The sequence below is a fragment of the Bubalus kerabau genome, chromosome 8 (genome assembly GCF_029407905.1).
Source record: "Bubalus kerabau isolate K-KA32 ecotype Philippines breed swamp buffalo chromosome 8, PCC_UOA_SB_1v2, whole genome shotgun sequence".
NCBI classification, from domain to species: Eukaryota; Metazoa; Chordata; class Mammalia; order Artiodactyla; family Bovidae; genus Bubalus; species Bubalus kerabau.
This window is the reverse complement of record NC_073631.1, coordinates 95,248,778-95,275,447: the sequence shown is the minus strand read 5'-3', so window position 1 is coordinate 95,275,447 and position 26,670 is coordinate 95,248,778. Positions and strand designations below refer to the sequence as shown.

Genomic DNA, 26,670 nt, shown 5'->3' with positions numbered 1-26,670 from the left:
CTCGGTTCAGAAGCCTCTTCAGGATCTTCTGATGGCTGTGTCCTGAGCAGTGAGCGAGCTCCTGACTCCACCGTATGTGCCAGGAAACACCTGGATCTTCTCCCACTTGTTTGCGTGCCGCTTGCACGTGTCGAGGACAAGCATACTCTTTATCCGACACTCTATCCTCCACCTTACATAAGGTGTGAATCCAGCTCTAACAGGGCACCACTTCATAAACCTCTTCGCTTTTTACCAAGAAGGTCACCCAGAATCATCAACAGGCCCCCCTGCAACTAAACATCAGCTCAAAGGGTACATCATAGACCCTAAGAGACTCCACTGCTCCCCAGGGAGCTCCATCCTCCAAGGCAGACAAATTTCTTCAAGCGGAACTCTCGTATCTCCTTTCACTGAAATCCTCAGGAGATGTTCTAAGCTAAGAAGGGACACATCTGGTTCACAGCTGGCTCTGAGACCTGGGGGGAGAAAAGCTCACTCGGAGAACAGCAGAGAGATTACAAACTAAGTCTGGCTCCGGGAAGAAAAATAGTTCTGTCAGAGACCAAAATCCTGGAAAAGTAAACCCCCACTTTTCCCCTGCTAGGAGCAACAAGCTAGAACACTAGTGTCAAACTAAAATACAACAGGAACACCTGGCAACTGTGCAAAATGAACATTCCAGGCTCCAACCACAGAGATTTGAACACAGGTAGCTTATAAACTACACTGTTGGGAAAACTGATCTAGCCTTGACTCTAGGGTTAAAGCCTGGATTTCATGTGAGAACCAGCAGGGTACATGCCTCTGCCTCTGAGCCAGGGCTTGGAGGGAGAAGGGAGGAAGGGAAACCAGAAAGAGAAGGGCTGTGGCAAACCCCTATCCACACTGCAAGTCGGCTGTTCAATTAAAAGATACGGCATTAACAGAGAGCCACTTAATCTTTGTCCTCAAAGCAGTCCTGTGCAAACCCAGAAGGCCAGAGCTCATCTGTAGCAAATGAGAGGCAATAACACTGGCAGCCATATTTGCAGTGAATTTAACAGTTAACAGTCAAATGATTTGCCCTTGTAGAACTTTCCATCAGGGGATACCTTTGAACCACACATATGAACATCGTTCTCCTAGCAAGGAAGGGGGCAGAGGTGGAAGAGATGGACCAAGGTTAAACAGAAGCCAGAAATAGCAATGAGTCCCTCCTCCCTGGCTTCTGAACTCCAAGTCACTTCAGCGTCACCACAACACTTAAAGGTGTACAAGCATGAGGGTGGGCGAGTCAAAACCTGCTTCCTCAGATTTCACACCCTCAAGTCGCCTGCTGCACTGAGCTCAGTTACTTCTACTACCATGAGGGGCTCTACATCCCCAAATTAGCCATGGCAGGAGGTTGTAACTGAGCAGAGAAGACAGCGTGGACTTCAGCGTGGACTAATAAGAAAAGGGGAAACTCCCTTCTTAGGTCCTGACCACCACCAAAGACAAACACCACCAAAGTAATAACGAGGACCAAGCTGGAGAGAGGGCAAGGTCAAGACAGCAAAGGAAGAGGAATGAGAAAGCCGCTGGGAAAAGTTTCTTGAAGCCCCGTTGTCTGAGGCCTGCTTCCTCCCACAGGCACCCCAGAAGTGAACCACAGCCTCTAAAGGGGTTTCGAAACCTTCTTTCAAGGTTGAAACCTGACATCACAAATGCCATCCTCTCCTTGACCAAACACTCCTCAGGCTCCTCTGAGCTCTCTTCTCAACTGGGCCCTGCCTTCTGGCACTGTGTTCACCCCTGCACTGTCCTATTTTACCAACAATCAAACTTTAGCCAGATCTCCCCACCTTTGAGATCTGATCACCCTGGAGATCTGACTGGGTTTCTCACCCTCCACCATCCCCCAGCCCCAGTCTTTGCTTTGATTATAAATGTCCCTCCTTCTTGTGGCATTCAGGGCCCAATCTTACTCTTTCACTGCAAAACCCCACTGGAATGGTCCCTATACCTATCACAATTGTGCTGAATAGAGGGTGCCTTTCTGTTCTTTAACAAGTGTCATGAATAACTTTTTAATACAAGGAAGTCAGAAGGACGTTTTCTTGCCCTGCTGCAGGCACCCCGCACAGCCTCAAGCACTCATTTAAAAGCAGACTCGACTGCGCCTACTTCCAATCAGTACCTACCATCTATCGATTTAGAGAACTGACCAACAAGGATATAAATCATGTAAATTCTTGGAGCAGAGGGATATTGGCCTGCTTTCAATTGTGTCAATGAAGTTTTCTAGAACCTAAAATTACAGTGAATAAGCAGCTTAAATGTGGTTATCCAAGAAAACCAGGGCAAGCCAGTCTGGTTGTTCACATTTTAAGTTGTGAATTCAGGTGAAAGATGCCGCTCCTTCTGGCTGAACCCAAAGCAAGGCAGCCGAAGGGTGACAGTGAACTTCAACTCTGTACAGCGTAAATGAGGATCCCCTGCCAGCTCACGCAGCATCCGAAACCCCGCCTACAGGATTTCAGAGCAACATTCAGGGTGAGGACGATACAAGGGACAGCCAGGAGCTCCTTAGAAGGTGTGAGTAATGGTAACAGAATGACCAAGAAGCCTGTGCCTGGAGTGACTTCATCATTCAAATCAAAGTATACTTCCCTGGTGGTCTAGTGGTTAAGAATCTGCCTTGCAGAGCAGGGATGTGGGTTCAGTGCCTGGTCAGAGAACTAAGATCCCATACACCGCACAGCAGCTAAGCCCACACACCACAACTGGTGAGCCCACGTGCCCGGGAGTGCCACAACTAGAGAGACCAAGCACCACAATTAGGACTTAGCACAGTCAAATATATCTTTTAAAAAAGGTTTACAAACTCCCTCTCTGAGCTCCAGGGGTGGTAGGGGAAATGGGAGGCACCCCAGCAGGGACTGGGAGAGGTAACCGAAAGAAATCCAAAGGAAAACTAGACTAGCGGGAGCACAAATCTATACTCTCACCATTTAGATACCTGCAGAAATACTTCCAGGTCAAACGTAAAAGCAAACAAAAGAAAGGGCACCAGCTTGCATTAAAACTTTTGAGGACCCTGTGGTGAGGGAGAGAGGGAGATAGTGTATTGGGGAAGGGGTAGGGGAGGTGGGTAGAGGGGGAGAGACACAGAAAAACAGGCCACGAGTCTCCAGGGTGGCCACAGGAGCAAGGAGAGAGCGTGTTCCCACTTGCGCACATTCAATTATAGTCCAAGACAGAGATATTCAACACTAGCAGCTTCTGCCCTGGGAATTCATTTCTCCCTGGGCGATGAGGGTGAGAGATGAAAGGCTGTAGGATTTGATTGCACTGAATTTTCAGTTTGTCAAGTCCCATTTACTACCCCAGGTACCCTGGGACTAACCTATATCTTTTAGGATGGAGACATTTCTCTCAAATAGAGTCCCAATGACCATTCTCCCTCTGTGGGATTTTATGAATACCTAATAATAACCAGGGGCCCACGGGTGTTACAGACAGAAGCTACCCTTATGGCTTCTCAACTGAGAAGCTTACATTTTCCGGAACGCTGATACTATAGAGTCCAAGCACCTCCGGAGTAACTGTAACTCGGTTTGCAAACAGGAGCATCTAGACTGAAAGGAGCATTCACTCCTCCATGAGAAGAGGGTTGGAAGCGGGTGAGGGAAGAAGAGGTGAAGCCAAAAGGCTTAAGAGCAAAGAGGCGGGCATGGCAGAGGATCTTGGGAACTGAGGCAGACCTTGGTCAAGGCCAGGGAGGAACCCAGATGTTTTCTGGAAGAAAACACTGAGCTGTTAGTTTATTAGCAAAGGTCTGAGATGACTTCTTTGTGCTTTATAAGAAATAAGAAATAAATAAAATAAGCTGCTTTGAGTGAATGTCAAGTCTCCCTCCTCTTAAAGTACAAAGTGTTAAGAATAGAATGAAATTGTTAGTTGCTCAGTCGTGTCTGACTCTTTGTGACCCCACAGACTGCAGCCCGGCAGGCTTTACTATGCACAGAATTCTCCAGGCAAGAATACCGGAGTGGGCTGCCATTCCCTTCTCCATGGGATCTTCCTGACCCAGGGATGGTCTCCTGCACTGCAGGCGCATTCTTCACAGTCGGAGCCACCAGGGTACAAACTGTCCTAACAGTCCTGGCTGTCCCAGCGGCCACACCAGCCAGGGGAGCTAACTGCCACCCATCCCATGCAGAACACAGCACGCTCCTTCAGAGGCCGCACCAGGAGGGCGAAGGGGCCAGCAAGACCAGGGTGGGCGGTACATCTGCACCCCCACCCGTAGGCTCCTGCTCCAGCCAGGGCCTGAGGGAGCCGGCCTGGGCCCGCGGCACACCAGCAGCCCCTCTGCAGATACCTACCGACAGCTTCTGCAGGGCAGGCTTTCTAAAACAAGCACCTCCAGCTGCATATGCAGACGCTGAAGGCAGTTCTGTATGAAAGGATGTGGCTTGCTCCTGTTTCCAGACCATCTCACAGAAGACGACAGCACATTTAAAAAAACAAAAAAGGAAAGCCACACCTTCCTACCAGCCCCCCTAGTAATGAAGGGGAAGATGTCCTAGTGTGTAGAGCGGGCAACTCAGAAAGGCCAGTATCAGTATATTCTGCCCCAATTATGAACCACGGGGAGCCAGTAAGAATGCAATGAGACATTACACAAACATGTGAGTATCAAAAACGATGGGCCAGGGAGTGAGCTGGCAACTATTGCTATTTTTGCTTGTGTGCTCAGGCATCCCTTCAGTGGGTTAACCAGAACCAGCAGGACAGCAAAAGGAACCAAATTCTGGGACTGACATCTGAACACGGAGACTTAGCAGACACCCCAGAAAGGGGATGTTTCTGTTTAGCCTCACGAAGGCCCCAATACAATGAGACGAGGATAAAGGAGATGACATCCGCTGGCTTCTAGCAGAGAAGTGAAAAAGTAAGGAGCATAAAGTCTCTGTGATGTCTTCACAGCTAATCCGAATGGAGCTCCTCCTGGTGAAGCAGCACTGTGCCAAGGCAGTCACCAACACGGCAGTCAAAAACAGGCTCAGATCACAAGAGGTAGTGAGATGAAGGCCTATAAAATGTGAACAACCCATAAACTGGCCGTGGATTTCAAAGGAGGACTGAAATGAAAAGTGACATTAAAAATATGCCTAAGCAATAGACCTGTCATTTTCAGGGGGGGAAAGCAAGCATCTGTGCCTTCAGCTTTCCCTTCTCATCTCAGTTCTGAAAAGCCTTTTCCCCAGCAGTGACCTGATGCTGCTTCATCCACAAGCCACCATCCATCTAAAATCCACCTTGTGACCACACCAGGCATATGCTGGTCAGGATCTGAGACTCAGCTTCTATGATTACAAACATCTTACTAATCAAAATAATTTCCCAGGTCCACAGTGCCTATAATACATGAGGAACTGGAACGTTTGGGGTTTTTGAACTGAACACAATTTTCCCAGTACAAAGCTAATTAGTCCACCAAGGAATGAAACCTACAGCCTTGGCCTGCAGAAGTGCAAGGCACTGGATGGCTGCACTAAACTCGCCTTGAATATAAATGTTATGGAAAAAAAAAAAAAGTAATTTATCTAAACACAGTGTAGGTAGCTCTGCAATCAGTATCTCATAAATAAAGAGAGAAAGATGAAGGGAAAGCTTCTCTAATTGATTTTAAAATTAGTTCTATGCAAAGAAATAATCTGACAACCAACAAGGTCGACACAGGAAAAAGACGGCCCTCGGGGGGAAGCACACCCCAAAACTCCAATGAATCGAGACCTCTGAACTGCTATGAAAGACGGATTATTTGGGAAAGCCTGAGTAAGAGGAGATGTGTTAAAAGAAAGTCAGTTGGGGACCAATCTGCAAAACACTTAAAATCCTGATATTAACCCCTCTGGTGGCCTGAACCCAATCTGCCCTGCGCTAATGAAATACTATTATGAGGAAAACCACTGCTCAGAGAGAGGCAGGGCTCGTCACCCCAATGGCGGCAACTAGATTGAAACCAGGAGTGGGGAAGAGGAAGTGCCTACAGAAAACCAAGCCATGTGTGACGTGACCATCAAAACAAGCAATCCAATTAGGAAGGAGGAAAAAACGGACTGCAAAAACTCTCTCCTGGGGCCTTTCGACACCAATACACTGGTTCAAGTTGCCATGGCTAGCAGAAGCAGTCAAGGAAATTAGCGATGGTTTGGGAGTGCTAAAAATGATGCCACTCAAAACTAATGTATGGATTAGGTCTTCAGCCTCAGCAGACACATCGATTTAAACATCTGTTAAAAGCCTCCAGTAGCCACAGCACTCTGCAAGCTTTGGAAGTAGAGGGGAGAGGAAGCCAAGAACACCACACCATTCTGAGAAAACCATACCATTCCTGCCGACAGTGGAGTTTAGGCTTCACGGCAGGAAGCAGGCTGGGACAGAAACCATCAGAAGAGGAGGATACAGAGAAAGGGAAGGACTGTGTATGGAAATATCTGGCCTAAAGAGGATTTCAAAAACCAGGGCAAGAAAAGGGGTTACCTCAGCACAGCAGCTGTGTTCAATGGTCACAGGACAGTAAACACGATGGGGCTGTCAACTCTGGAAACAAGAGAAGATTACCGTAGCTCACAGGACTGAAGAGAGGCAATAAATATGAACAAAGCAGCGCTGGGACGACTTAGGTAAATTAAAAATATAGAAGTGTGTAATACTGATGATTAAATGAAGGGAGAAGAGAGAGAGATGGATTGAAAGACATCAATGCACATGGCTTGGGGAAGGATTAACCAGAAAGATCCACTAGAAGACTGTTAAACTTGCCCAAAAATTATTTGCAGGGGAGAGGCAAGATCATGGGAAAGGGGATGTGTTAACTACAAGGAACAAAAGAAAATATAATTTGTAATAGAAAAAAACTAAATCAAAGGGAAATAGGCATTTGTTGTCTTCTCCAGGATTTAATTCACTTATACAGACCAGTGAAACGTACATTTTAGGAAACTCTGGATATAGCTCTATCTAAATTCAACTTTGAGTAAACTCTAGGAGTTGGTGATGGACAGGGAAGCCTGGCATGCTGCAGTCCATTGGGTCGCAAAGAGTTGGACAGGGCTAAGCGACTGAACTGAACTGTAATACATACATGGGGCTTCCCTGACGGATCAGTGGGTAAAGAATCTGAATGTAATGCAGGAGACACAGGAGACGTGGGTTCAGTCCCTGGGTCAGAAAGGTCCCCTGGAGTAGGAAATGGCAACCCATTCCAGTATTCTTGCTGAAAAATCCCCTGGACAGAGAAGCCTGGTGGGCTACAGTCCAAAGGGTCATAAAAAGTCGGACACGACTGAGTGACTAAGCATTCAAATGTGTATATATATATATATATATATATATATATATATATATATGAAAGTGAAAGTGAAGTCGTCCCCGACTCTTTGCGACTCCATGGATAGTAGCCTGCACCAAGCTCCTCCGTCCATGGGATTTTCAAGGCAAGAGTATTGGAGTGGGTTGCCATTTCCTTCTCCAGGGAATCTTCCCAACCCAGGGATTGAACCCAGGTCTCTCACATTGTAGACAGACGCTTTACCATCTGAGCCACCAGGGAAGTCCATATATACATACATATATAAAAATATAAAAATAAATAGTATATATATATCTCTCTCTCTCTCTCTCTCCACTCAAATATGAAATGTCTTGACCCCAGTGACTGCACCAGCCTAGCAACAGGTACTGATCTTTAAAAAACAACAGCATACACCCATCCCGGAATCTTAAATAGATGAGCTAAGACCAAGCCATCGTCTCCTAATAGTAATTTTTTTTTTGAGTCCTCTAACAAAGAAGTTTCAAGTGTTCCTCTCAAAAACACTCAGATCAAACAATCTGAAACAGGTACAGAATGCCTCTGCCGGTGCTCTGACACATTCTGTGTCTTTTGATCACTTTGCTGCAGTCCCCAAATCTCTCCATTAGAAACCGGTGAGATGCTAGATCCATTTCAAAGAGCTTCTGCTTTTCTCCAAGGTGCTCAATGCCAGGCTGAAGTCCCTCCCCAACCTGCTGTTTGCCTTATGCTCCCAGTCACACACTGAGATCACAGTTTACTGGTTTGCCCCTGCTCCATGCAGGGACTGTAGTCCCACAGCTTCCTGTTGGTATGCATCTTAGAGGCAGCATCATCTGTTTTAGGGTCCCAGGTAAAGCTTGAGCCTTCAGAAATCTAAACTAAAAGGAATAGGTTGAGAAACCACTTTTAATCATGATTAAATAGCAAAGCACCCTGGGGTTCTGCAAAAGGGAATATTACCACCCAACCACCCTGCCTCTGAGGAAATGCCCTTAAGCATTGCAGGGCATCACTAGTAATGTGCCTGCCTGCAGCCCTAGTCTCCCGTCATCTGCCTGCAGGGCAGACCCAGTGAGGTCAGGCCTGGGAAACAAAACCCCCAACAGGCAGCAGTGACTCTGGGAGACTAGGCAGACTGCAGCTTTAACAAAACTCATCCAACAGTGCCCAGGTCTGAATATTTAGAGGCCCTGCTGTGAAAGAACACTTATGCGGTAAGTTAGTTCAAGGGAAGACGCTGAAAGACAGGGTGATGGAAACCAATACAAGTTGAAAGCATGAAACCACACATGAGATGAGGGAAGGGTTTCCCCACTTCCCAGAGGGCGTGCGCGCGCGCGCGTGCGTGTGCGTGTGTGTGTGTGTGCGTGCGACGCTGGCCACTACAATAGCACTGCATGATTGGACTTCATGGGGAAATAAGTCAGCCCCTTCATCGGATGCCCAGGGCTGTATTTCCTTTGTCATTAACACTCCAAGTGTAACACAAAGCACACAGCAGCCCTGGGCAATAGAGCACTAGGTTTTCCAGCTTTAGATCAAAGCCAAAAGCTCTCTAGGAAGTCCTGAGATTCCACAATGTGTTATCTCCTTTAAGCAGTAGCTCGGAAAACCCACAGCCTTTCTCCAAGATTAAGCACTTGTATCTCTGTGGCAAACAACTGGATAACAGAGACTACACCTTTAGAGAGGGCTTCCCAGGTGGCGCAGCGGTAAAGAACCCATCTGCCGACGCAGGAGATGCAAGAGACGTGGGTTTGATCCTGGGGTTGGGAAGATCCCCTGGAGGAGGAAATGGCAACCCACTCCAGTATTCTTGCCTAGAGAATTCCACAGACAGAGGAGCCTGGCAGGCTAAAATCCACAGAGTCACAAAGAGTCAGACAAAACTGAGAGATTTAGCACACACACCACACCTTTAGAGAAATCCTGATACATGTTCAGGTCCACAGGAATACCACAAACTGATGTCCAAACAGGATCTCAGCCGGAAGAGCTACATCTCCAAAGAGCTAACACTGGATCTTCTCTGAATAACCCAATACTTTGGTGTCACAGAAACAGAATCCACAGCATCCGACACTGTACTCCTTCTCAGGGAGACACCACACTCTCTGGCTTCTAACTCTGTAGCATGTTCTAGCAACAAATCAAGCTCTAACCACAATCTGGGAGCCATGGCTACTCCTGAATTCTCCGTACTACTAGAAAGGAGCTGCAGAGAATGAAAGCAGTTCCTTTGATCATGCACTTCTGTCCAGAGCCCTTCCTCTGGCTGCAATTAGAAAGTAACCAAAAGGGGGGAGTGGAAGTACAGCTAGCCTTGGGCAAAACCTCCTTGCCTTCATGTATAATGTAACAGAAATGAATTTGTCTCTGTATGTAAAAAAAAGGAAAATCCAACTTGCACTACCGTCTTCACAATATAGAGATGTCTCAGAAGATCTGTGTGAGCTGATGCCACATGAGTTTTCAGGGTATGGAGAAGATCAACATTAGAAGCATCTCCCCATTGTCACCTGAACAACAAGCCCCCTTGGGTCGTCACCTGGGCGCCTGGAGGAAGGAGGCTGTGCATAGCAGGAGTCCCTGCATGCCACCCGCCTGCCCGTGAAGAAGCTCCAGCTCGCAGAGACGTGCCCCTACCTCTCCTCCTCCCACTCCCTCATCTGCACCTTCTCCACTCTGCTCTTTTGTTTAGAACGAGCTCCAATACCATAAGCTGCCAAGTTACTTTTTCTCCATTTCAAAGCCACTGACACCCTCTCCCAAAAGTGTCCCAGACTTCGAGAGAAGGCAATCTCCTAAGGGTTTCATTCAGTGTCTGCCATGGTCCATCTGTCATCTCCAAACAATGGCCAAGCATCCTTTGTTTCTGTAACTACGAGACCACCCTCCAGTTCCCAAAACACAGCCTTGACGTTTTCTTTGGAGAGTCCATCAGGGCTGTTCTAACTAGGACAGCCACATCATCTTGTACACACTGGCCAGGGGGACGGAGGAAAAATGGGAGCTGAAATCCAGCCTCCACTCTATTTGCCAAGCCGTGTGCCCTGACCTGAGGCTGCCCGAAGCAAGGGACAGTCTTCTCTAACTTGCATAAGGGTACGATGTGGCCTCACAGATGTCCTGACATCTACACCTTCAGCACTTGACTGGACTGCCCTTGTAGTAAAGAAACTGCTGTATACGGTAAAGAACACTAGGGAAAACAAGACTCCAAAGGGACTCCTGCTTGCCTCGTCATTACACACACATAGTTACAGCCTGGCTGGGATCCCTGGGTGATGCCTATTCCTACACCTATACTGTAAATCTAACATAAGCATTAGGTCTTCCACTCACTGTGAGAGTTCCAGGGGAAGTAGAAAGGCAAGAACTCTGACTCCTCTAAGTGTAGAGGCTGCTAGAGCCAAACCCACAACCCTGCATTTCCCACTCCCTTCGCCTCCAGGCGAGCTTTACCAAAAACAAAACCAGAACCGCTCGCTACAGATTAGCTTTCATCTAGCATGATTTTCCTTTATAGATGCAAAGTTACTTTCATGTTTTATAAATGTAAGCCACCAACACAAGCACACTCAAATCTGAAAGGTGTCGTCCCTTAAAATTCTTCAAGGCAAAAGAAATCTAAAAACCATGGGATAGATGTTTTCAACCTGTGGCCCATGCCTAACTCCCAAACCCATTTCTTCCTACCCCACTTCCCCCACCCCCACCCCGGCATTTAGCATCCTCTATTCCAATCATACAAAACTGCCGGCAGTTCATCACACGGCCCGCAGTCTCTTTTCATGAGTACCTGGAAATGTTCACAGAACATGTGTGCCCTGCCCTGCCCGTACTGTGGACCACAGAGCATCATACCACACGTGTATCACCCACAGTGGCCACCCATTCCCCAGGACCAAACTCATCTGATTCTTGTCATTGCTGCTGTCTTGGTCAGAAATTGTCTTCTCTCCATTTTTTACCTAACTCCTAGTCAGCCTTCAGGCCTTAAGAAGCCTTCCCAGATTATGCACGCCTATAAACACTAACCTTTTCTTCCACAGCACGTAACATAAACACACTTACGTGCGTATGTCCCCTACTAGACTGTAAAGTTCCATGAGAGTAGTTTTAGGAGGGTTTATTTCCCATGGCATCCCCAGCACAACATCTGGTACAAAGTGGGAAAGGACTGATCAAAGACAATGAACCTATTCATCAGAATTCCTCAACCTGTGCTATCCATTACAATAGACACTACACACCTGTGGCTCCTGAACCCTAGAAATACGCTAGGATGAACTGAGATCCAAGTATAAAATATACACCAGATTTCTAAGACACAGTAAAGATAAAAGTTAAATATCTCATGAATTTTTTATATTCATTAAATGTTGAAATGATACTGTTTTGGATATAGTAGGTCAAATAAGCTGCATTAAAATTAATGTTCTTTAAAACAGAGCTACTAGACAATTTTAAATAACACACAGAGCTCACATTTGTGGCTTGCATTATGCATCTATGAGACAGTGCTGGTCTAGGAGGCCCTTTCTCCCACCTGCTTACTTCTCATCCATGAGCGCTCAAGAGGCTAGTGAGCTGTTCCCAAGAAGACTTCCCCAGCACCCACCACAACAGGGCTCCGCACAGCACCTCCATCACTGTACTCAAAGGGGGTTATATTCATCGCTAATGTGACCCTCACCAAGATCTTCCAAAGGAATTTAATGAACCAGTAAGGGCACTCATTCCTCAATTCACTCAAAACCCATATGTTGACTCTTAGAGCTGAGCCTCACTTAAAGCTTTCTTAAAATGGAGGAAGATCTCAGGAATGAACAAGAGTTTGAAATAAGCTGAAAACCTACCTTGGTAAAGAGCAAGAAATTTTACAAACAGGACCCTGCCTAAACTAGGAAATATATTCCAACAATTTTCCGTTGTCCACTCGGCTAAGGGAAATCCACCCATTACCCCTTGAGAAGTTACAAAGGATTCTACAAAAACATAAACTTCTCAGTGGTAGTTTATCACCATCAACCTGCTGTAACACCCCCACATCCCTAAAAACTGCTTAAAATTCAGCTCCTGAATCTACTTTAACATAATGCTTTGGCTGATGATGCAGGCACAAAAATTAACGTTCAAGAATTCCAAAGTTGTGGTTGCTGTGGGAACCTTAATTCCAACTGCATGGCACAGATGCAGAAGTGTGGACTACTCCCAACACTGATAAAATTGGAGATGTATATTTACTCTGTGCAATGAGGCAGAGCTACAGTTACTGAGAGAACCTTATTTTGGCATTTCTAAGCTTTCGTGCATTTAAATTCTCAAGCTTACCACAATACTGTTTGCTGCATTAAAATGCCTCCTCTATGGGGGAAAAAAGGCTGGGAGGGTGGGGGGGTGGAGATGAACTGATTGGCCAGACATTCAAAGAAGCCATCCTGTATGGATTTCTTATGCATGATTTGATTCAAAAGACAATCACAATATTTTTATTTTACTCTTATGGGCTGCCTATAAACTCTCACACAAATGAAAACAGGGCCTGAATTTCAACTCGTGAATGCATTGAGACACGGGTACGTGCAAAACATCAGAAAGGCAAATTTCACATCTCTAAAACTACAAAAGGATACATTAAAAAACCACATGGTACTAAGTTCAACCACACTGTTTAATTTGCCTGTGGCACTGGCTCTCACTGAGGACCCAGTTATAACCGATCCACACAGTTACACACTTGAGCTATCAGGAGGCAAAAACAGGTGCTGGAAAAGATGTCTACAAAACTAAGACAGCCTAACAAACAAAAAAGTTCAACCACAATCCCTTTCCCCAGTCTCTTATAAGCTGTAACAACAGAAAGACAATGACCACAAAATTTAAAACAAAACTGCCTACAGTTTTCATCCTAAGCATAATTTCTCAAATTGACATACCAAAATCGTACACATCGGCTAGCCAAGCACCCCTGCTGCCCGAAGACCCAGCAAACAGAACAAAACAGTGCAACTAACAATTCTAGTCGCCACTTGGAAAAGATGAGTAATTGACCCCAGACAATATATATATAAATATATACACACACACACACACACGAAGATTTATTTCTTCCTAGAGCAAAAACACAGAACAAATCAAAATGACCAGCAGAACAGGCCTTGCTATCATGCGCGTGAGACACGGACCCTTCCTCTCCTTAACTTCAGAGAATAAGATCTCATTCACCACCTATCATACACCAACCCAACTCCTCTCAAGCGCCTTAGGGAGGAATGCCAGTGGGGCCCATCAAAAATGAAGGAGAGCAGTGAGTGTGGTTCAAGAGAAACAGATTTGCCCAGTGGCAGCTAGGCTGCAAACACTAGGAAATAATACTTCGGCGATTTACACTATTGGTCTGTTAGTGTTCTCCTACACACGAACCATATCTAACTGATCGTCCAGCTGTTCCCTCTTGGTTTCGGAAAAGAGGTGCTGCTGCTTCTCTCGTCTCACCTGTGTATTCTCCCCCTCCAGTCTCGGCGGTCTGATGCTGGACAGGTGGATGGTCTTGTAGTCCCCAGAGTTCAGCTTCACGACGATGGCGTCAGCATTGAGCACCTGCATCACCTGTGGGCGGCAAGAAGGCGAAAATGCTGAAATGTGCCGCAACGGCCCAATCCCGCAGCACATGTGCTAAGGAGCAAGGCACACCGTCACAGGAAGAAGGCTGACACCAACAGCCACTGGGACAGATCCAACATCCTTCTCTACGGTACAACAACGTTGAAGGAAACTATCCTATTATTAGCCGACCTGAGAGATATGATGATTTCTGAGCAAGGCAGGATCTGTATCACTCAGAAAGATGGCCAAGCTTTTTTATCTTTTGCCCTGACCAAGATTTGTGGGGAACTACAAAGCTTAAGAACTAGAAATCTAGTCTCTATGTACTACTGAAGATTTTCCTTGAAACACGTTCTAAGTTAAAATCAAAATGCCTATCACAACATGATTCTAGGAAAAGAGGCAAGGGCTGGATTAGGAGGTACCAGCACTAGATGAGAAAAAACCAAAATAGGATGCCCCAACACAGAGCAGAAAAATCAAAGGCAAGTGAAGGGCAAAAAGTATTGTCATCTCAGCATGTGAAAGGAGATGCTCCGTTGTTGATCTCACCGGCAGAGACGTTAGATTGCTAGGATATGACTTCAACTACTCTGGAAGCCACCTTTTCAGAGCACTACTATGGGCATCTCTATTTTGGACCCCAAAACAGCAACACTGGACCCCACTCTCAGCTAGTAACTAACTCCCAAGCTTTCAAGGATATCTATTCAACAGCAAAAGCACAAATATTCCTCTGTGGAGGTTATCAGAACACTCCACCAATGTGCACAGAATAAAATTTCCTCCAAACCACACTCAGACTACATCAGGGTTATAACCAGACCTCATAATTCAGCCAGCAGTCTACAATTCACCCAATTATATTCAGAACTTTTTGTTACAAGGCCATTTCGGGTTTTTTGTAAGTAACACTTTACTACAAGGAAGCTATTGACTACAAAACACAGTCACCATCCACTTCATCTGATGAATCAAAACCCACTCTCCCCACCTTCAATCAGACCCCATCAGGAGCAAACCGGTAGCTGAACAAACTACAGGGTCAGCTGCCACCGTGAGGGAAGACTTGCAAAAGTCCCCTCGTCTTTTATACGTGAAACAAAAGGAGCTAGAGTCTCCTTCGCTATGGTGGGTATCACACTGCTAAGTATCCTAAAACAGTAAAAGAGCCTTCACTAACTATTCCCTGGAAGGCTCACAACCTTTTACAACAGAATATACCCATTTATTTGCAGATTCCTGAAAATGGCTAGCCACTACCTTTTCCTGAGAATCAGCCAATCACACAGAAAAAAAAAAAAGGAGTGATTTCAGGGACAATCTAAAGAAGGAGCAAAAAAGCAAAAACCAAGTGAGAAATTATACATGACAGGAAATAGCAGGAGGAAAGCGCCATCAAACAGAATGAATGAAAAGAGAAAGATGACAGTTGGAATCAAGCTGTATATCCATCGAGGGCTGACTACCGCTGGTGGATAGGGAGATAACCTGGGGTTTTCATACCATTAGTAATGGAAGCGGTATAGAGAAAAACAGACTAGGGACCACAAGAGTAGTAAAGGGTCTGAGAAAGAGCTCTATAGATTAGGAGAGGGGTAATTATCTTCAAGTTTCAACTAGGTGTAAGATTAACTTGTAAAACCTGAATGCAGCAAAAACCAGGCTCAGATAACTACAGCCATTCTGCTATAACCTTTTTCTTAGAGCTAAGGATCACACAAAGGCTGCTGCTGCTGCTGCTGCTGTCGCTTCAGTCGTGTCCGACTCTGTGCGACCCCATAGATGGCAGCCCACCAGGCTCCCCTGTCCCTGGGATTCTCCAGGCAAGAACACTGGAGTGGGCTGCCATTTCCTTCTCCAATGCATGAAAGTGAAAAGTGAAAGTGAAGCCACTCAGTCATGTCTGACTCTTAGCAACCCCATGGACTGCAGCCTACCAGGCTCCTCTGTCCATGGGATTTTCCAGGCAAGAGTACTGGAGTGGGGTGCCATTGCCTTCTCCGCACACAAAGGCTAATTAACACTAAAGCCCAGAGAGCCAGAGACTCAAAACTCACCTGGCCAGAAAACCTTAGTGAAGCCCAAGGGTAATCAAAAACATGATGTGTGGTCACATGAGGACCAAGCCAAGGTCAGGAATGATTACGTAGTAAGGGTGGTTTTGTAATCTTCCAAAACAAAGACCCCCTTACACCAGCCCAGTCATTTTAAGTGCAGAACTAAAAACAGCCAAGAAGATATAACCAAGAATATGGATTCAGTAACTGAAACAAAAAGAGTATATCTGCTACCATTACCATCTAGACACATTAATGCCAAACTAAAAATGCCCGCCATAATAGAATCTCCCTCACTCCCTAAAGACAGCAGCAGGGGCTTGGCCAACTGACCACAAGAGAAAGACCTCAGCTAATAATTTCCTGATCCTTCGAAATCCCACATGTGTATGAAATGGATTAAAGCAGAGGTGCCCAACTTTTTCAGCGCCAAAGATCAGTTTCATGGAAAACAATTTTTCCAGAGACCAAGAGTGGGGGGATGGTTTCAGAATGATTCAAGCACATAACATTTATCGCACACTTTATTTCCAATATGTCATCGCTCATCTGACAGGAGGTACCGGTCCGTGGCACAGAGGTCAGGGACCCCTAGATTATAAGCACAGGGAGGTGGGGGAGGGGACCACAAGGTATCCATAGCTATACTGCTATCCTACCTTCAAACCAAAAGTTCCATAAAGCCATACCAAGCACAACAGCTAGTACAGCAAACCAATACTGCTCCTCCCTCCAGAGGAGGTACAGAACCACTGCCCAACAGATTCGGTAACCGTCAGGCATCTCAACTGCATACACATCGCGGGATTTCCAAAATCTCAATGATGGATCAAGCTGCACCTTCCTCTCCCCCCAAAACCAACTCCTATTAAAGTGTCCATTGCCAAAAACATAGGAATGCTTTGTATGATTAAGACATGAGAAACATCTAGACATTCTCTACACCCTAGTCATGCTCATAGAGAAATAAAACCAGGGAAAGTATCATAGCGCTCACACCTTCACCCTCTGATTACAGAATGTGAGGCTCGAAGCATACCCTGGTGACAAGTTCCTGGTATTCGTCACCCCTTATAACGTGTTAGCAGCCGCAGCAGCAGCGAGTGGCTTCTCGGAGCTGTAAATTTCAGGCCTCAGCAGCAGACTCTCTCTGCTTGGCATCTCCCTGATTAGCAACCTCCTCTTCAGGAACTGTGTGCTCTGATGCTGCCAGCTAAACGAGGCCTGCCTTCCTGGAAAAGTGGGGTGAGGGTGCCTGTCTGTGCGTGTGTGCATGTAAGTGGGGTTTATGGGGTAAACTGTGCCATTACTGTCCGGAGAACAAGCAGCTCCTGGGCAGAGACATGGAAAAAGCAATCAAACAGTAGTTGCAGTCACACATTGCAATAAGTCAAATGCAGAGTGGATTACCATCCAAAGCCTGCTTGTCAGCACCGTCACAGACCACATTTATAATGGTGATGTTTCTGATGGTGCTTTCCATCAGGGCAATTTGAAGTATGCCCACATCATCGTTCACCTCCTCATACTACTGACCTCAAGTCAACACACACACACCCCTACTGACCACATGCTCCAAGAGCAGAATCTACACAGAATAAAAGGTCACTGGCTGGACTCGAGATGCAAGCCCTAGACCCAATCCCCTCTGCATTTCTTACAGCCCAACTGTAAAAGGAAAAATGAGAGGCTTACTGATGACACAGCACAGGCTAAGGTCTGCCACAGGTCAGGAGAATGGCAGAGCACTGTCGGAGGCAGGGGACATCCGTCCATCACCCTGGCCTCCTGCCAGATTCCCCCCATCTGCAGCGCCCATCTAAAGAGCTGTGCGCTGAATGCATAGGGCTGCTGCTGCTGAGCTCCTCAAAACCCTACGGCATCTATGAAACATATAGAAAGACCCTCAGCACAGTTCCAGACACAAACACCAGTCCTCCCAAAGCTGCCAAAGTTATTAGTACCAGACAGAAAGAAAAGCAACAGCAGCTCAAACAGGGCTCCTACAGGCACCACCTGTGAGAGCCCTTGATGGGGCCATTGGAAAGGAGACACCAAACACCCTTCTCACTCTCCTAACTCAGGACATTGGCTGCTTCTCCTGCTTCCCAGCTTTCATCTGCCAGGTCTGTTCTCCCCAAGCTAAACCTGGAAGCATTAGTGAAGCAACACTGCAGTGGGGGACATCAGGAGAAACCCACCCTATCTCAGGGATGACCATGGCTCACCACAGAGCCCCCAGAAAACCCCAGCTTCCACCCTGCATCCTCACATGATACGAAGCACAACCTGCTGAGGCCAATACCCTTAGGCACCTAAGCGCAAGCCAACAAACTGGACGCTCTAATAGGTACTTAAAAGGAAGCCAGGCATCAGACAAATTCCCATAGAGGAGCAGCCTACAAAATACCCGACCTGCACTCTTCGTAACTGTCAAGGTCATCAAAAGCAAAGAAAATCTGAGAAACCACCAAATCCAAGAGGAGCCTAACAAGATCTGACAACTAAATTTAGCATGCTATTGAGGATGAGATTCTGGAACAGAAAACGGACATCAGAGGAAAGCTAAGAAAATCTGACTAAAGTACAGACTTCAGTTGATAATATATCAATACTGGTAACTACTGATAATCAATGTGCCATAATCTTGTCAGATGATAATAGGGGAAACTGAGGGGCGGGTGGGGGGCACTAATGTAGGAACTCAGTCAGTCAGTCAGTCAGTTCAGTCGCTCAGTCGTGTCCAATTCTTTGCAACCCCATGAATCACAGCACGCCAGGCCTCCCTGTGGTATCTGCCAATTTTTCTGTAAATCTAAAACTCTTCTAAAAAAGTCTCAATTTTAAACGTAGGTAAATGTTTACAAATCTTTTCTAAATTAACCATTTTCTTATCAGCAAATTTGTTTGCTAATTTAAGCCACAAACCAAGTCTTGATCCCTTTTTGGTTTAAGAGGGGCCACCTTCCTAACCAGAAAGAACATCCCCAGAACTTCTTTTTCATCTGAAAGCCATGAAACCAAAGATCAAGGGAGTAGCTAGTCATTTTTGTTCTCTCCCTATTACCAAACAAGAATACAAAAGTCTACACAAAAATACTAAGTATCCTTGCTTAAAAACCATCTGCGTGCTGATGCTCAGTTGCTCAGTCGTGTCTGACTCTGCAACCCCATGGACTATAGCCCACCAGGCTCCTCTGTCCATGGGATTCTCCAGGCAAGAATACTGGAGTGGGTTGCCATTTCCTCCTCCAGGGGATCTTCCAAACCCAGGGATCAAACCCATGTCTCCTGCATCTCCTGCTTTAATAGGCGGATTCTTTACCACTGAGCCACCATCTATGAAGACATGATAATGAATTCCATATAAAGCCATGACATTTTTGCATAGCAAAAAATCAGCAGGGCCAAACCAAATAGGTACCAGTGCCCCACCCATGGACAGCTTATAACCTGACCTCCAAAACTGGACACGGTCAATGGTATCACACAGCTAACTAAGGGTTCTCCCAGATGAAGCTGCAGAGGGTAAGCTCCTTGAGACAGAAACCACTTCTCATTCTTTTGCATCTTCTCAAAGCACCTAGTTCAGGGCTCTGCTGGTTAAGCAATCAGCTGGTACAGGGAACCAAGCTGGCCGCCTCTATCTAACCAGGCTGAGAAGGGAGAAGACTCAGCCCCTTCGCCCCACCCCCAAGTGTTATTCAGGTCTGTGAAATCTGCAAGGCCCAAGCATCCAGCAGCAGGGACAGGGAAGCCAAGCCACGTGCTCAAGGGACCATATGGCTACAAACAGCACAGATCAGCTAAAACGCCACGGGGAAGGCAAGCAGGAAACTGGCAAGCCACAACAGGCACAAAAGTCTCAAGCAGGCTCAGCTAATCGCTGTGAAGTGAACACGTCTCTCTGCTAACCTGGAGAGACAGGAGAACGTTCCCTAGCACTGCCTTCCTTAAGAGGAGGAGAACGGAAACCAGTCTTGCAGTTCCCCATGTACCCAGAGAACACTTGGCTGAGTTTCAAGTTTCTCAGGAGTGGGACTCTTGGCCCACACTCCCATCTCCAGCTTTGCATCAGTTCCAGAAGTCACCTAGAGGGTCCCAGGGGTCACCTTTAGCAGGCTCTTTAGCTATTTAGCTGTTCTCTGTAAAATTACGAACCCAGGTCTCCTGCATTGTAAGCAGATTCTTTACCATCTGAGCCACCAGAGAAGCCCAAGAATACTGGAGTGGGTAGCCTGTTCCTTCTCCAAGGGATCTTCTTGAACCAGGAATCAACGAGGGTCACCTGCATTGCAGGCAGATTCTACCAGCTGAGCTAATAGGGAATAAATTAACACCTAGGAGACAGTGGCGGAGAAGGCAATGGCACCCCACTCCAGTACTCTTGCCTGGAAAATCCCATGGACGGAGGAGCCAGGAAGGCTGCAGTCCATGGGGTTGCTAAGAGTCGGACACGACTGAGCGACTTCACTTTCACTTTTCACTTTCATGCATTGGAGAAGGAAATGGCAACCCACTCCAGTATTCTTGCCTGGAGAATCCCAGGACGGGGGAGCCTGGTGGGCTGCCGTCTATGGGGTCGCACAGAGTCGGACACAGCTGAAGCGACTTAGCAGCAGCAGCAGCAGGAGACAGTGGTCCTCTCTTCAGTAGGCACTCTATTTGTTCAGGCCTTATGGTCACAGCAGCCTCAGAGCAGAATCCTTCAGCAAAAATTTGCAGGACTGCCAGACTATGTTCAGGAAAGCCCAAGGCACCTTAGGACCTTTTTAGGTTTCCTTGCAAGAGTAGTTTTGTCATTAACAAATATTTAAAATTAGGCAAAATGACTACAAAACTGCCGCTGGGTTCTAGCTTGGGAAAAGAAATCATCTTCCCTTTTACATTTAATGCTGACATCTTGTGTTCTACAACAAGGTCTGGCAAACGATAGCCAAGGGCCCATCACCTACTCTTATAAATAAAGCTTTATTGGAACACAGCCATGCCAATTTATTACGCATTACCAATAGCTGTTTTCTTGCTATAGTGGCAGAACTGTAGAGCTGCAAAGAGACTATATGGCCCAGAAAGACTAAAATATTTACTATTATGGTCCTTTAAGAAAACGGCGGTCAAGCTCTGCTCTAACAACATATCTGAAACTGAACACACACGTGGGACATACACTGGTCACCGATGCCTGGGGAGCTACTGGCAAATACGCTCCAGATACTCCTAAGGGAATAACTGCCACTCAGGTAGAGATTTATTCCATTTTCTAAATAATGGAAAAGTGATAAATGACATGAATAATGACCTACTGGGGACTAGTTAAATAAATCACGATGCAGCCTTACAATGGAACACAAGGAACAATAAAGGAAGTTCATATATTTACTTTGTTACCCTCCCTAAATACTTCTACACAAAAATAAAGGGTTTGGGGGGCTGTTTTTCATTTTGTTTTGTCTTCTTGTTTGCCAAAGCCCGAAAGGACAAAGATAATGAGAGAAAAGAATATAGCAACAAAACTTGGAAGCTGGAAAGCAGAGGAATGAGTGGTAACTGACTCTGTATACAGACTCACGAAAGCTAAATCTGAGCTAGTGGTGAGAAAAGCAAAGAGTCTCTCTGATTTATACTGCAGACTTCCCCTACTCACCAAGAGTGAGAAACTATCAAATCAGGGATCTCAAGGGGGAATGAAAATAAGGTCCAAAACTAGGACTGGTTTAAAATCTATGTAAGAAGCACCTGGATTTCAAGATGGATACCCTAAATCCCATCCTGCTCCTAAACCAGTGTTGAATACCTCGTTCTTTGAGAGACCACCAAAGGTTACCAGATATCTAAAGTAAGTCTCTAATATGGAAAATAAGAGATCAAAATAACCAAAGAGAATTAAAAACAACTTAAGAGAACACAGACTATACAGGGAGAGAAAAATCTTTAACAAATTATTGTTAATTCCTTAAATCCTAACAGATGATATTCATCTCTGAAATAAGTATTACATGTTATTTTTTAATAGTAATAAGAGAAACATTCAAAGAACAAAGAAGCTTTTAGAAATTAAGATACAGCATGATAAAATATCTAATAGAAGAGATGAGAGATAAACATGAAGATATCTAGAAGACAAAAAAATGGAAAATAGTAAGAAAAAATTAGGACTAGTCCATGAAGTTAAACATCCAAACAAAAATTCTAGAAAAATAGCAGAGAAACTAGATGGAAAACAACAACAAAAGAGTTAAAATTTAATTTTTAATATGGTTTAATTTTTAAACCACAACATGATCACACATGGATAAGCAAAGCACATCATTCTGAAATTTCAGAATAAAGAAGAATTTGCTAAGAGCTTACAGAAATAAAAAACAGCACTGGGATGGGAGATTAGAATGGTTTCAGGCCACCAAAGAAATAAATAAAGAAAGAAAACAAACAAAAACTCCTAACAAATAAAAGTGGGGCAATGTTTTCATAATTCTAAAGAAAATAGCTTCTAACAAAATTCTGCTGCTGCTGCTGCTAAGTCACTTCAGTCGTGTCCGACTCTGTGTGACCCCATAGACGGCAGCCCACCAGGCTCCCCCGTCCTGGGATTCTCCAGGCAAGAACACTAGAGTGGGTTGCCATTTCCTTCTCCAATGCATGAAAGTGAAAAGTGAAAGGGAAGTCGCTCAGTCGTGTCCGACTCTAGTGACCCCATGGACTGCAGCCTACCAGGGTCCTCCATCCATGGGATTTTCCAGGCAAAAGTACTGGAGTGGGGTGCCATTGCCTTCTCCGAACAAAATTTTGCACCCATCTAAACTATCAAATGTAATAACAGAGTAAACATAAACAGTTTCAAAAAATCTACCTCCTAAGCATTCTTTTCCCAAGAAGCTAACAGAATGTGTGTCACCAAAATAACGTAGTAAATCATAATGAAGCCGTAAGATTCAGCAAACACAGCACCAATCCAGGAGTGAGGCAAAGAAAAACTCAAGATAATGGTAAAGAAATCCAAAGAAGACACCTTTATAAAAGGAAAAAAAAGAACTAAACTAAACTAGACTGTTATAGGTCACAAGGCTCCTGGAAAGTACTATTGAAAAAGATAAAAATAATGACCTGAATCATGTCTTGAGAAACGATTTAAACAGATGACAGAATGCGGGGGCTGAATTAGTAAGTATACAAAAGATATATACATAAAATTTAAAAATTAACTCCAGGAAAAACAAAAAATCATGCAGGAAATGAAAAGCAGTCATAACATGCTATATATCTTGGAAATGATTAGCATTTACAAAGTAAACACTGAATATTAACTGAGCCAGAATTATGATATAGTCCTATTAGAAGGCATGGAGAAAAGTACATGCACACCCACGTGTGAAAAAACTAAATCCTCTGCTTGGGGCTGGTGCACTGGGACGACCCAGAGGGATGGTGTGGGGAGGGAGGAGGGAGGGGGGTTCAGGATGGGGAGCGTATGTGTAACTGTGGCGGATTCGTTTTGATGTTTGGCAAAACTAATACAGTGCTTCAGGTTTAAAAATAAAATAAAATTAAAAAAAAAAAAAACTAAATCCTCATCTTCCATGGTGTGAAGGAAAAGGTTATGCCTGAAAAATTAAGAGCAAGCAACTGAACATTTTATTCGAAGACGTGAATTAGCCAAGAGTTGAAAATGGTTGCCTCAAGCGAGAGGGAAATAAAAGAGTACGCTTCTCTTAAGAAGCCCACAGAGTTCTTTAAAAATGTCCATGCAAAAAATTTACAGTTAAAATTTGTCAAATCCTTCACTAATCTAACCTGCTATGGTTGGTATCAGATTTATTCCTATAACAAAGTGTGCCTGTAAGACTGTATGTAGCCTGTTAAATTAGTCAGTGTCTCATTTTGTCGAAAGTTAAGGAAATTTAGGTGTAATAAAGTCACTGACATGAGAACTTAAATAAAATTTTAAAAAATAATAAAAATGTCTACATGTTAAAAATAAAAACTAACCAACTTAAAAATTATATACAAAAGAATACAAGTCAGTACTACTCAAAAGTGACTGCCAGTCTGCAATGAGATAAGGCGCTTGTACCAGAACATAAATCAACTACATCAGTGAGAACATTGCTGACATTTTTTCCATAGCAAGATCTTCTTGATGAAAGCAGCAAGGCCTTGATTTACATTCTGCCTCGAGCTCCTTATATCATATCAAACCATTCTGATGAGGACTGGTATAGGTCAAAGATCAGCAGACTTTTTCTGTAAAGGGCCAGATAACAAGTATTTTAGGCTTTGCAGGCCACATGGTCTCTGTCACAACTTCTCACCTCTGCCACCACACCACAAAAACAGCTCCAGACAATATGTAAACGAGGAGACGTGGCTATGTTCCAATTTACTCACGACACTGAAATCTGAATTTCATGTAATTCCAATGTGCCACAAACCCTTCTTTCTACATAAAATCCACACTTAGCTCACAGACCACACAAAAACAATGGTGGGCCATATTTGGCCCATGGGCGAGTTTGCCAACACCCACAATTGACAGTATGATCAACTTTTTCTTTCATAGTAATTTCATCTAGTATGTGTGTTTTTCCTTCTTTTTATGCTTTTTCCTGTTTTAAAAACAAAAATAATCCTGAAGGAGTTAAAAAATTCAGTGAAAACCTTTTTCTCTCTACCCTCTGAATAGGCCTATATCTCAATGACCTAAATTTATGTTTAGGATACTACAGGATCCTTAATCAAATAGCTCTTATAGAGATAATCTCTATTCTGGCATTGTAAAAAATAAAACTTCATTGTAATAAAAAAAAAAAAAGGCTCACTTTGTTTTAAAATAAAAAAGACAAAAATAGATTCTGAGATCCTGGATTTTTTCAAAACAGAAGGAATGTTCTATTTGTCCTAAAGCTTTCCTTTTTCAAGTTACCAATAAAATCATATTCAGGATAAACGTAAAGCTGCTGGCTCAATCATCTAATCCTTTAGATGAAGAATTTTTCTTCAGCAATGCCTTAGTTTCCCATGTAGCCAAGGTCCAAAACCCTTCCAATCTTCCAGGTTTCTCTACCAATTCAGTTTCAACTGAGGAGGGGCTGGTAGGGACAGTACAGTGTAACGAGACTCTCCCAAGGGTCATCTGTATCACTAGAGTTGTGATGATAGTGAAAAATGGAAGGCCTGCCTCCTTGGTGAGTGAATGGTCATGCCTTCCTTGTGTAGCTATGTCCTTCTATAGTCTTAGGATAGATTACAGGAAAACATAAACACAAGTTCCAATTGGCAGAGCAGCTATGTCCAAGTTCCCAAGCTGGTGTGGTCCTCACACAAAGAAGCAGCGGTCCATTCTGATCTGCATCAAGATGTGAAAGACACATACGGAGAATCCAACCAGGAGCTCCTTCAACTAACGTCCACTGAAAGGCACAATTACAGTTAACCTGACAGCTGGTGTAGAGACAGACCATCTACTACGAGAGAAAAGGGGCCGCTTGAGCGCTCAGTGACCTACTGCTTTGGGCATCATAAAAGAGAATGTGAAGAAATTCAGTCAATTCCTTGGAGACTTGTTAAAATTTTACCATTCTAAGAGAAAGCATTCCAAAATTTTTCAGGCTGACAGTGCCACCTAGTGGCTCTCCACCTTAAACTCTCCGTTGGACATTTAGGACAGTCACTGGATAGTTATATATCCAAGGATATTTTAAGTCCATTATGACAAAGCTTCCAGCATGTCTTGCCAAAAGTAAAAATAAGTTAAAAACATTAGCAATTTTGGGAAAGCAAGGTCTACTATAGGTTCTACCGCTCAAGGTACCAAACCCGGTGATGAAGCTTTTTTCGGAAAAAAACACACTTTTACAGCACTGCTGCTGGATCCAAACAATCTATTCGGTGGTTCAGTTGCCTTCAGAGAAATCCATCCCAGCAAAGTGGAGAGCCCTCAGAAAAACACATCACAGGAGAAAAAATTCAAAACCACAAAAACATTCCACAGTAGAAAAAAATCAAAAACCACAAGACTCTCAAAACAGAAAGAAGAGAAATTTGGGTCTTATACCCTTGGGCATAAGGAATCTAAGAGAGGGAGTTCCCTGGCGACCTAGTCGTTAGGACTCAGTGCTTTCACTGCCAGGGCCGGGGTTCAAGTCCTGGTGAGAATTAAGATCCTGCAAGCTGCGAAGCACAGACAAAAAAAAAAGGCAAGCGAGAAAGCAAGCAAGCAATCTAAGAGAATGTTATTTGCTAAGCAGACAGACAGAATCTCTAGCATATGAGAGATTTCAAAGGGTCAAGGTGCACAATTTTAACCCATTAATTTCTAATGAAGTTATGCAAATCTACAGCAGAAATTTACATTCTTATAGTTTCCAAGTTCCGTACAACAAACACACCCGTGTAGGCAATCACACACACATATGCACGCATCAGTGCTTTGCCTTGCAAGAGAAACGCTTCAGCCCTTGACTGATTATTCAGATCTCTGTATTATCACTAGCCTGACAGCGTGCACAGTGCAGCGCCAGATGCTGAGAATGACTCACCTTGGCAACAAACTGTTTGTCCTTTTGGTCCAAATTAGCAGTGGGAGCCACGTAGTCTCTCCATATTCTCAGCCTGCGCTCCTTGGCAAACCTGGCAACAAAGCAAGGATTCAGATCACTCAGAGGGACTAACGCAGCAACGGAATCC

The 26,670-nt window shown here is 44.7% G+C and overlaps 1 protein-coding gene across 2 annotated transcripts in view; it reads right to left on the bottom strand.

The window, feature by feature from the left end:
* SND1 (staphylococcal nuclease and tudor domain containing 1) overlaps window positions 1-26,670 on the bottom strand; it is a 422,591-nt gene that overhangs the window by 344,310 nt on the left and 51,611 nt on the right. For both annotated transcript variants that reach the window (XM_055590844.1, XM_055590845.1), the window contains exons 9-10: window positions 26,523-26,613; window positions 13,814-13,927 (exon numbers count right to left, since the gene is read on the bottom strand). In XM_055590844.1, the coding sequence (XP_055446819.1) occupies window positions 13,814-13,927; window positions 26,523-26,613 (205 nt within the window). The remainder of the gene's footprint in view (window positions 1-13,813; window positions 13,928-26,522; window positions 26,614-26,670) is intronic.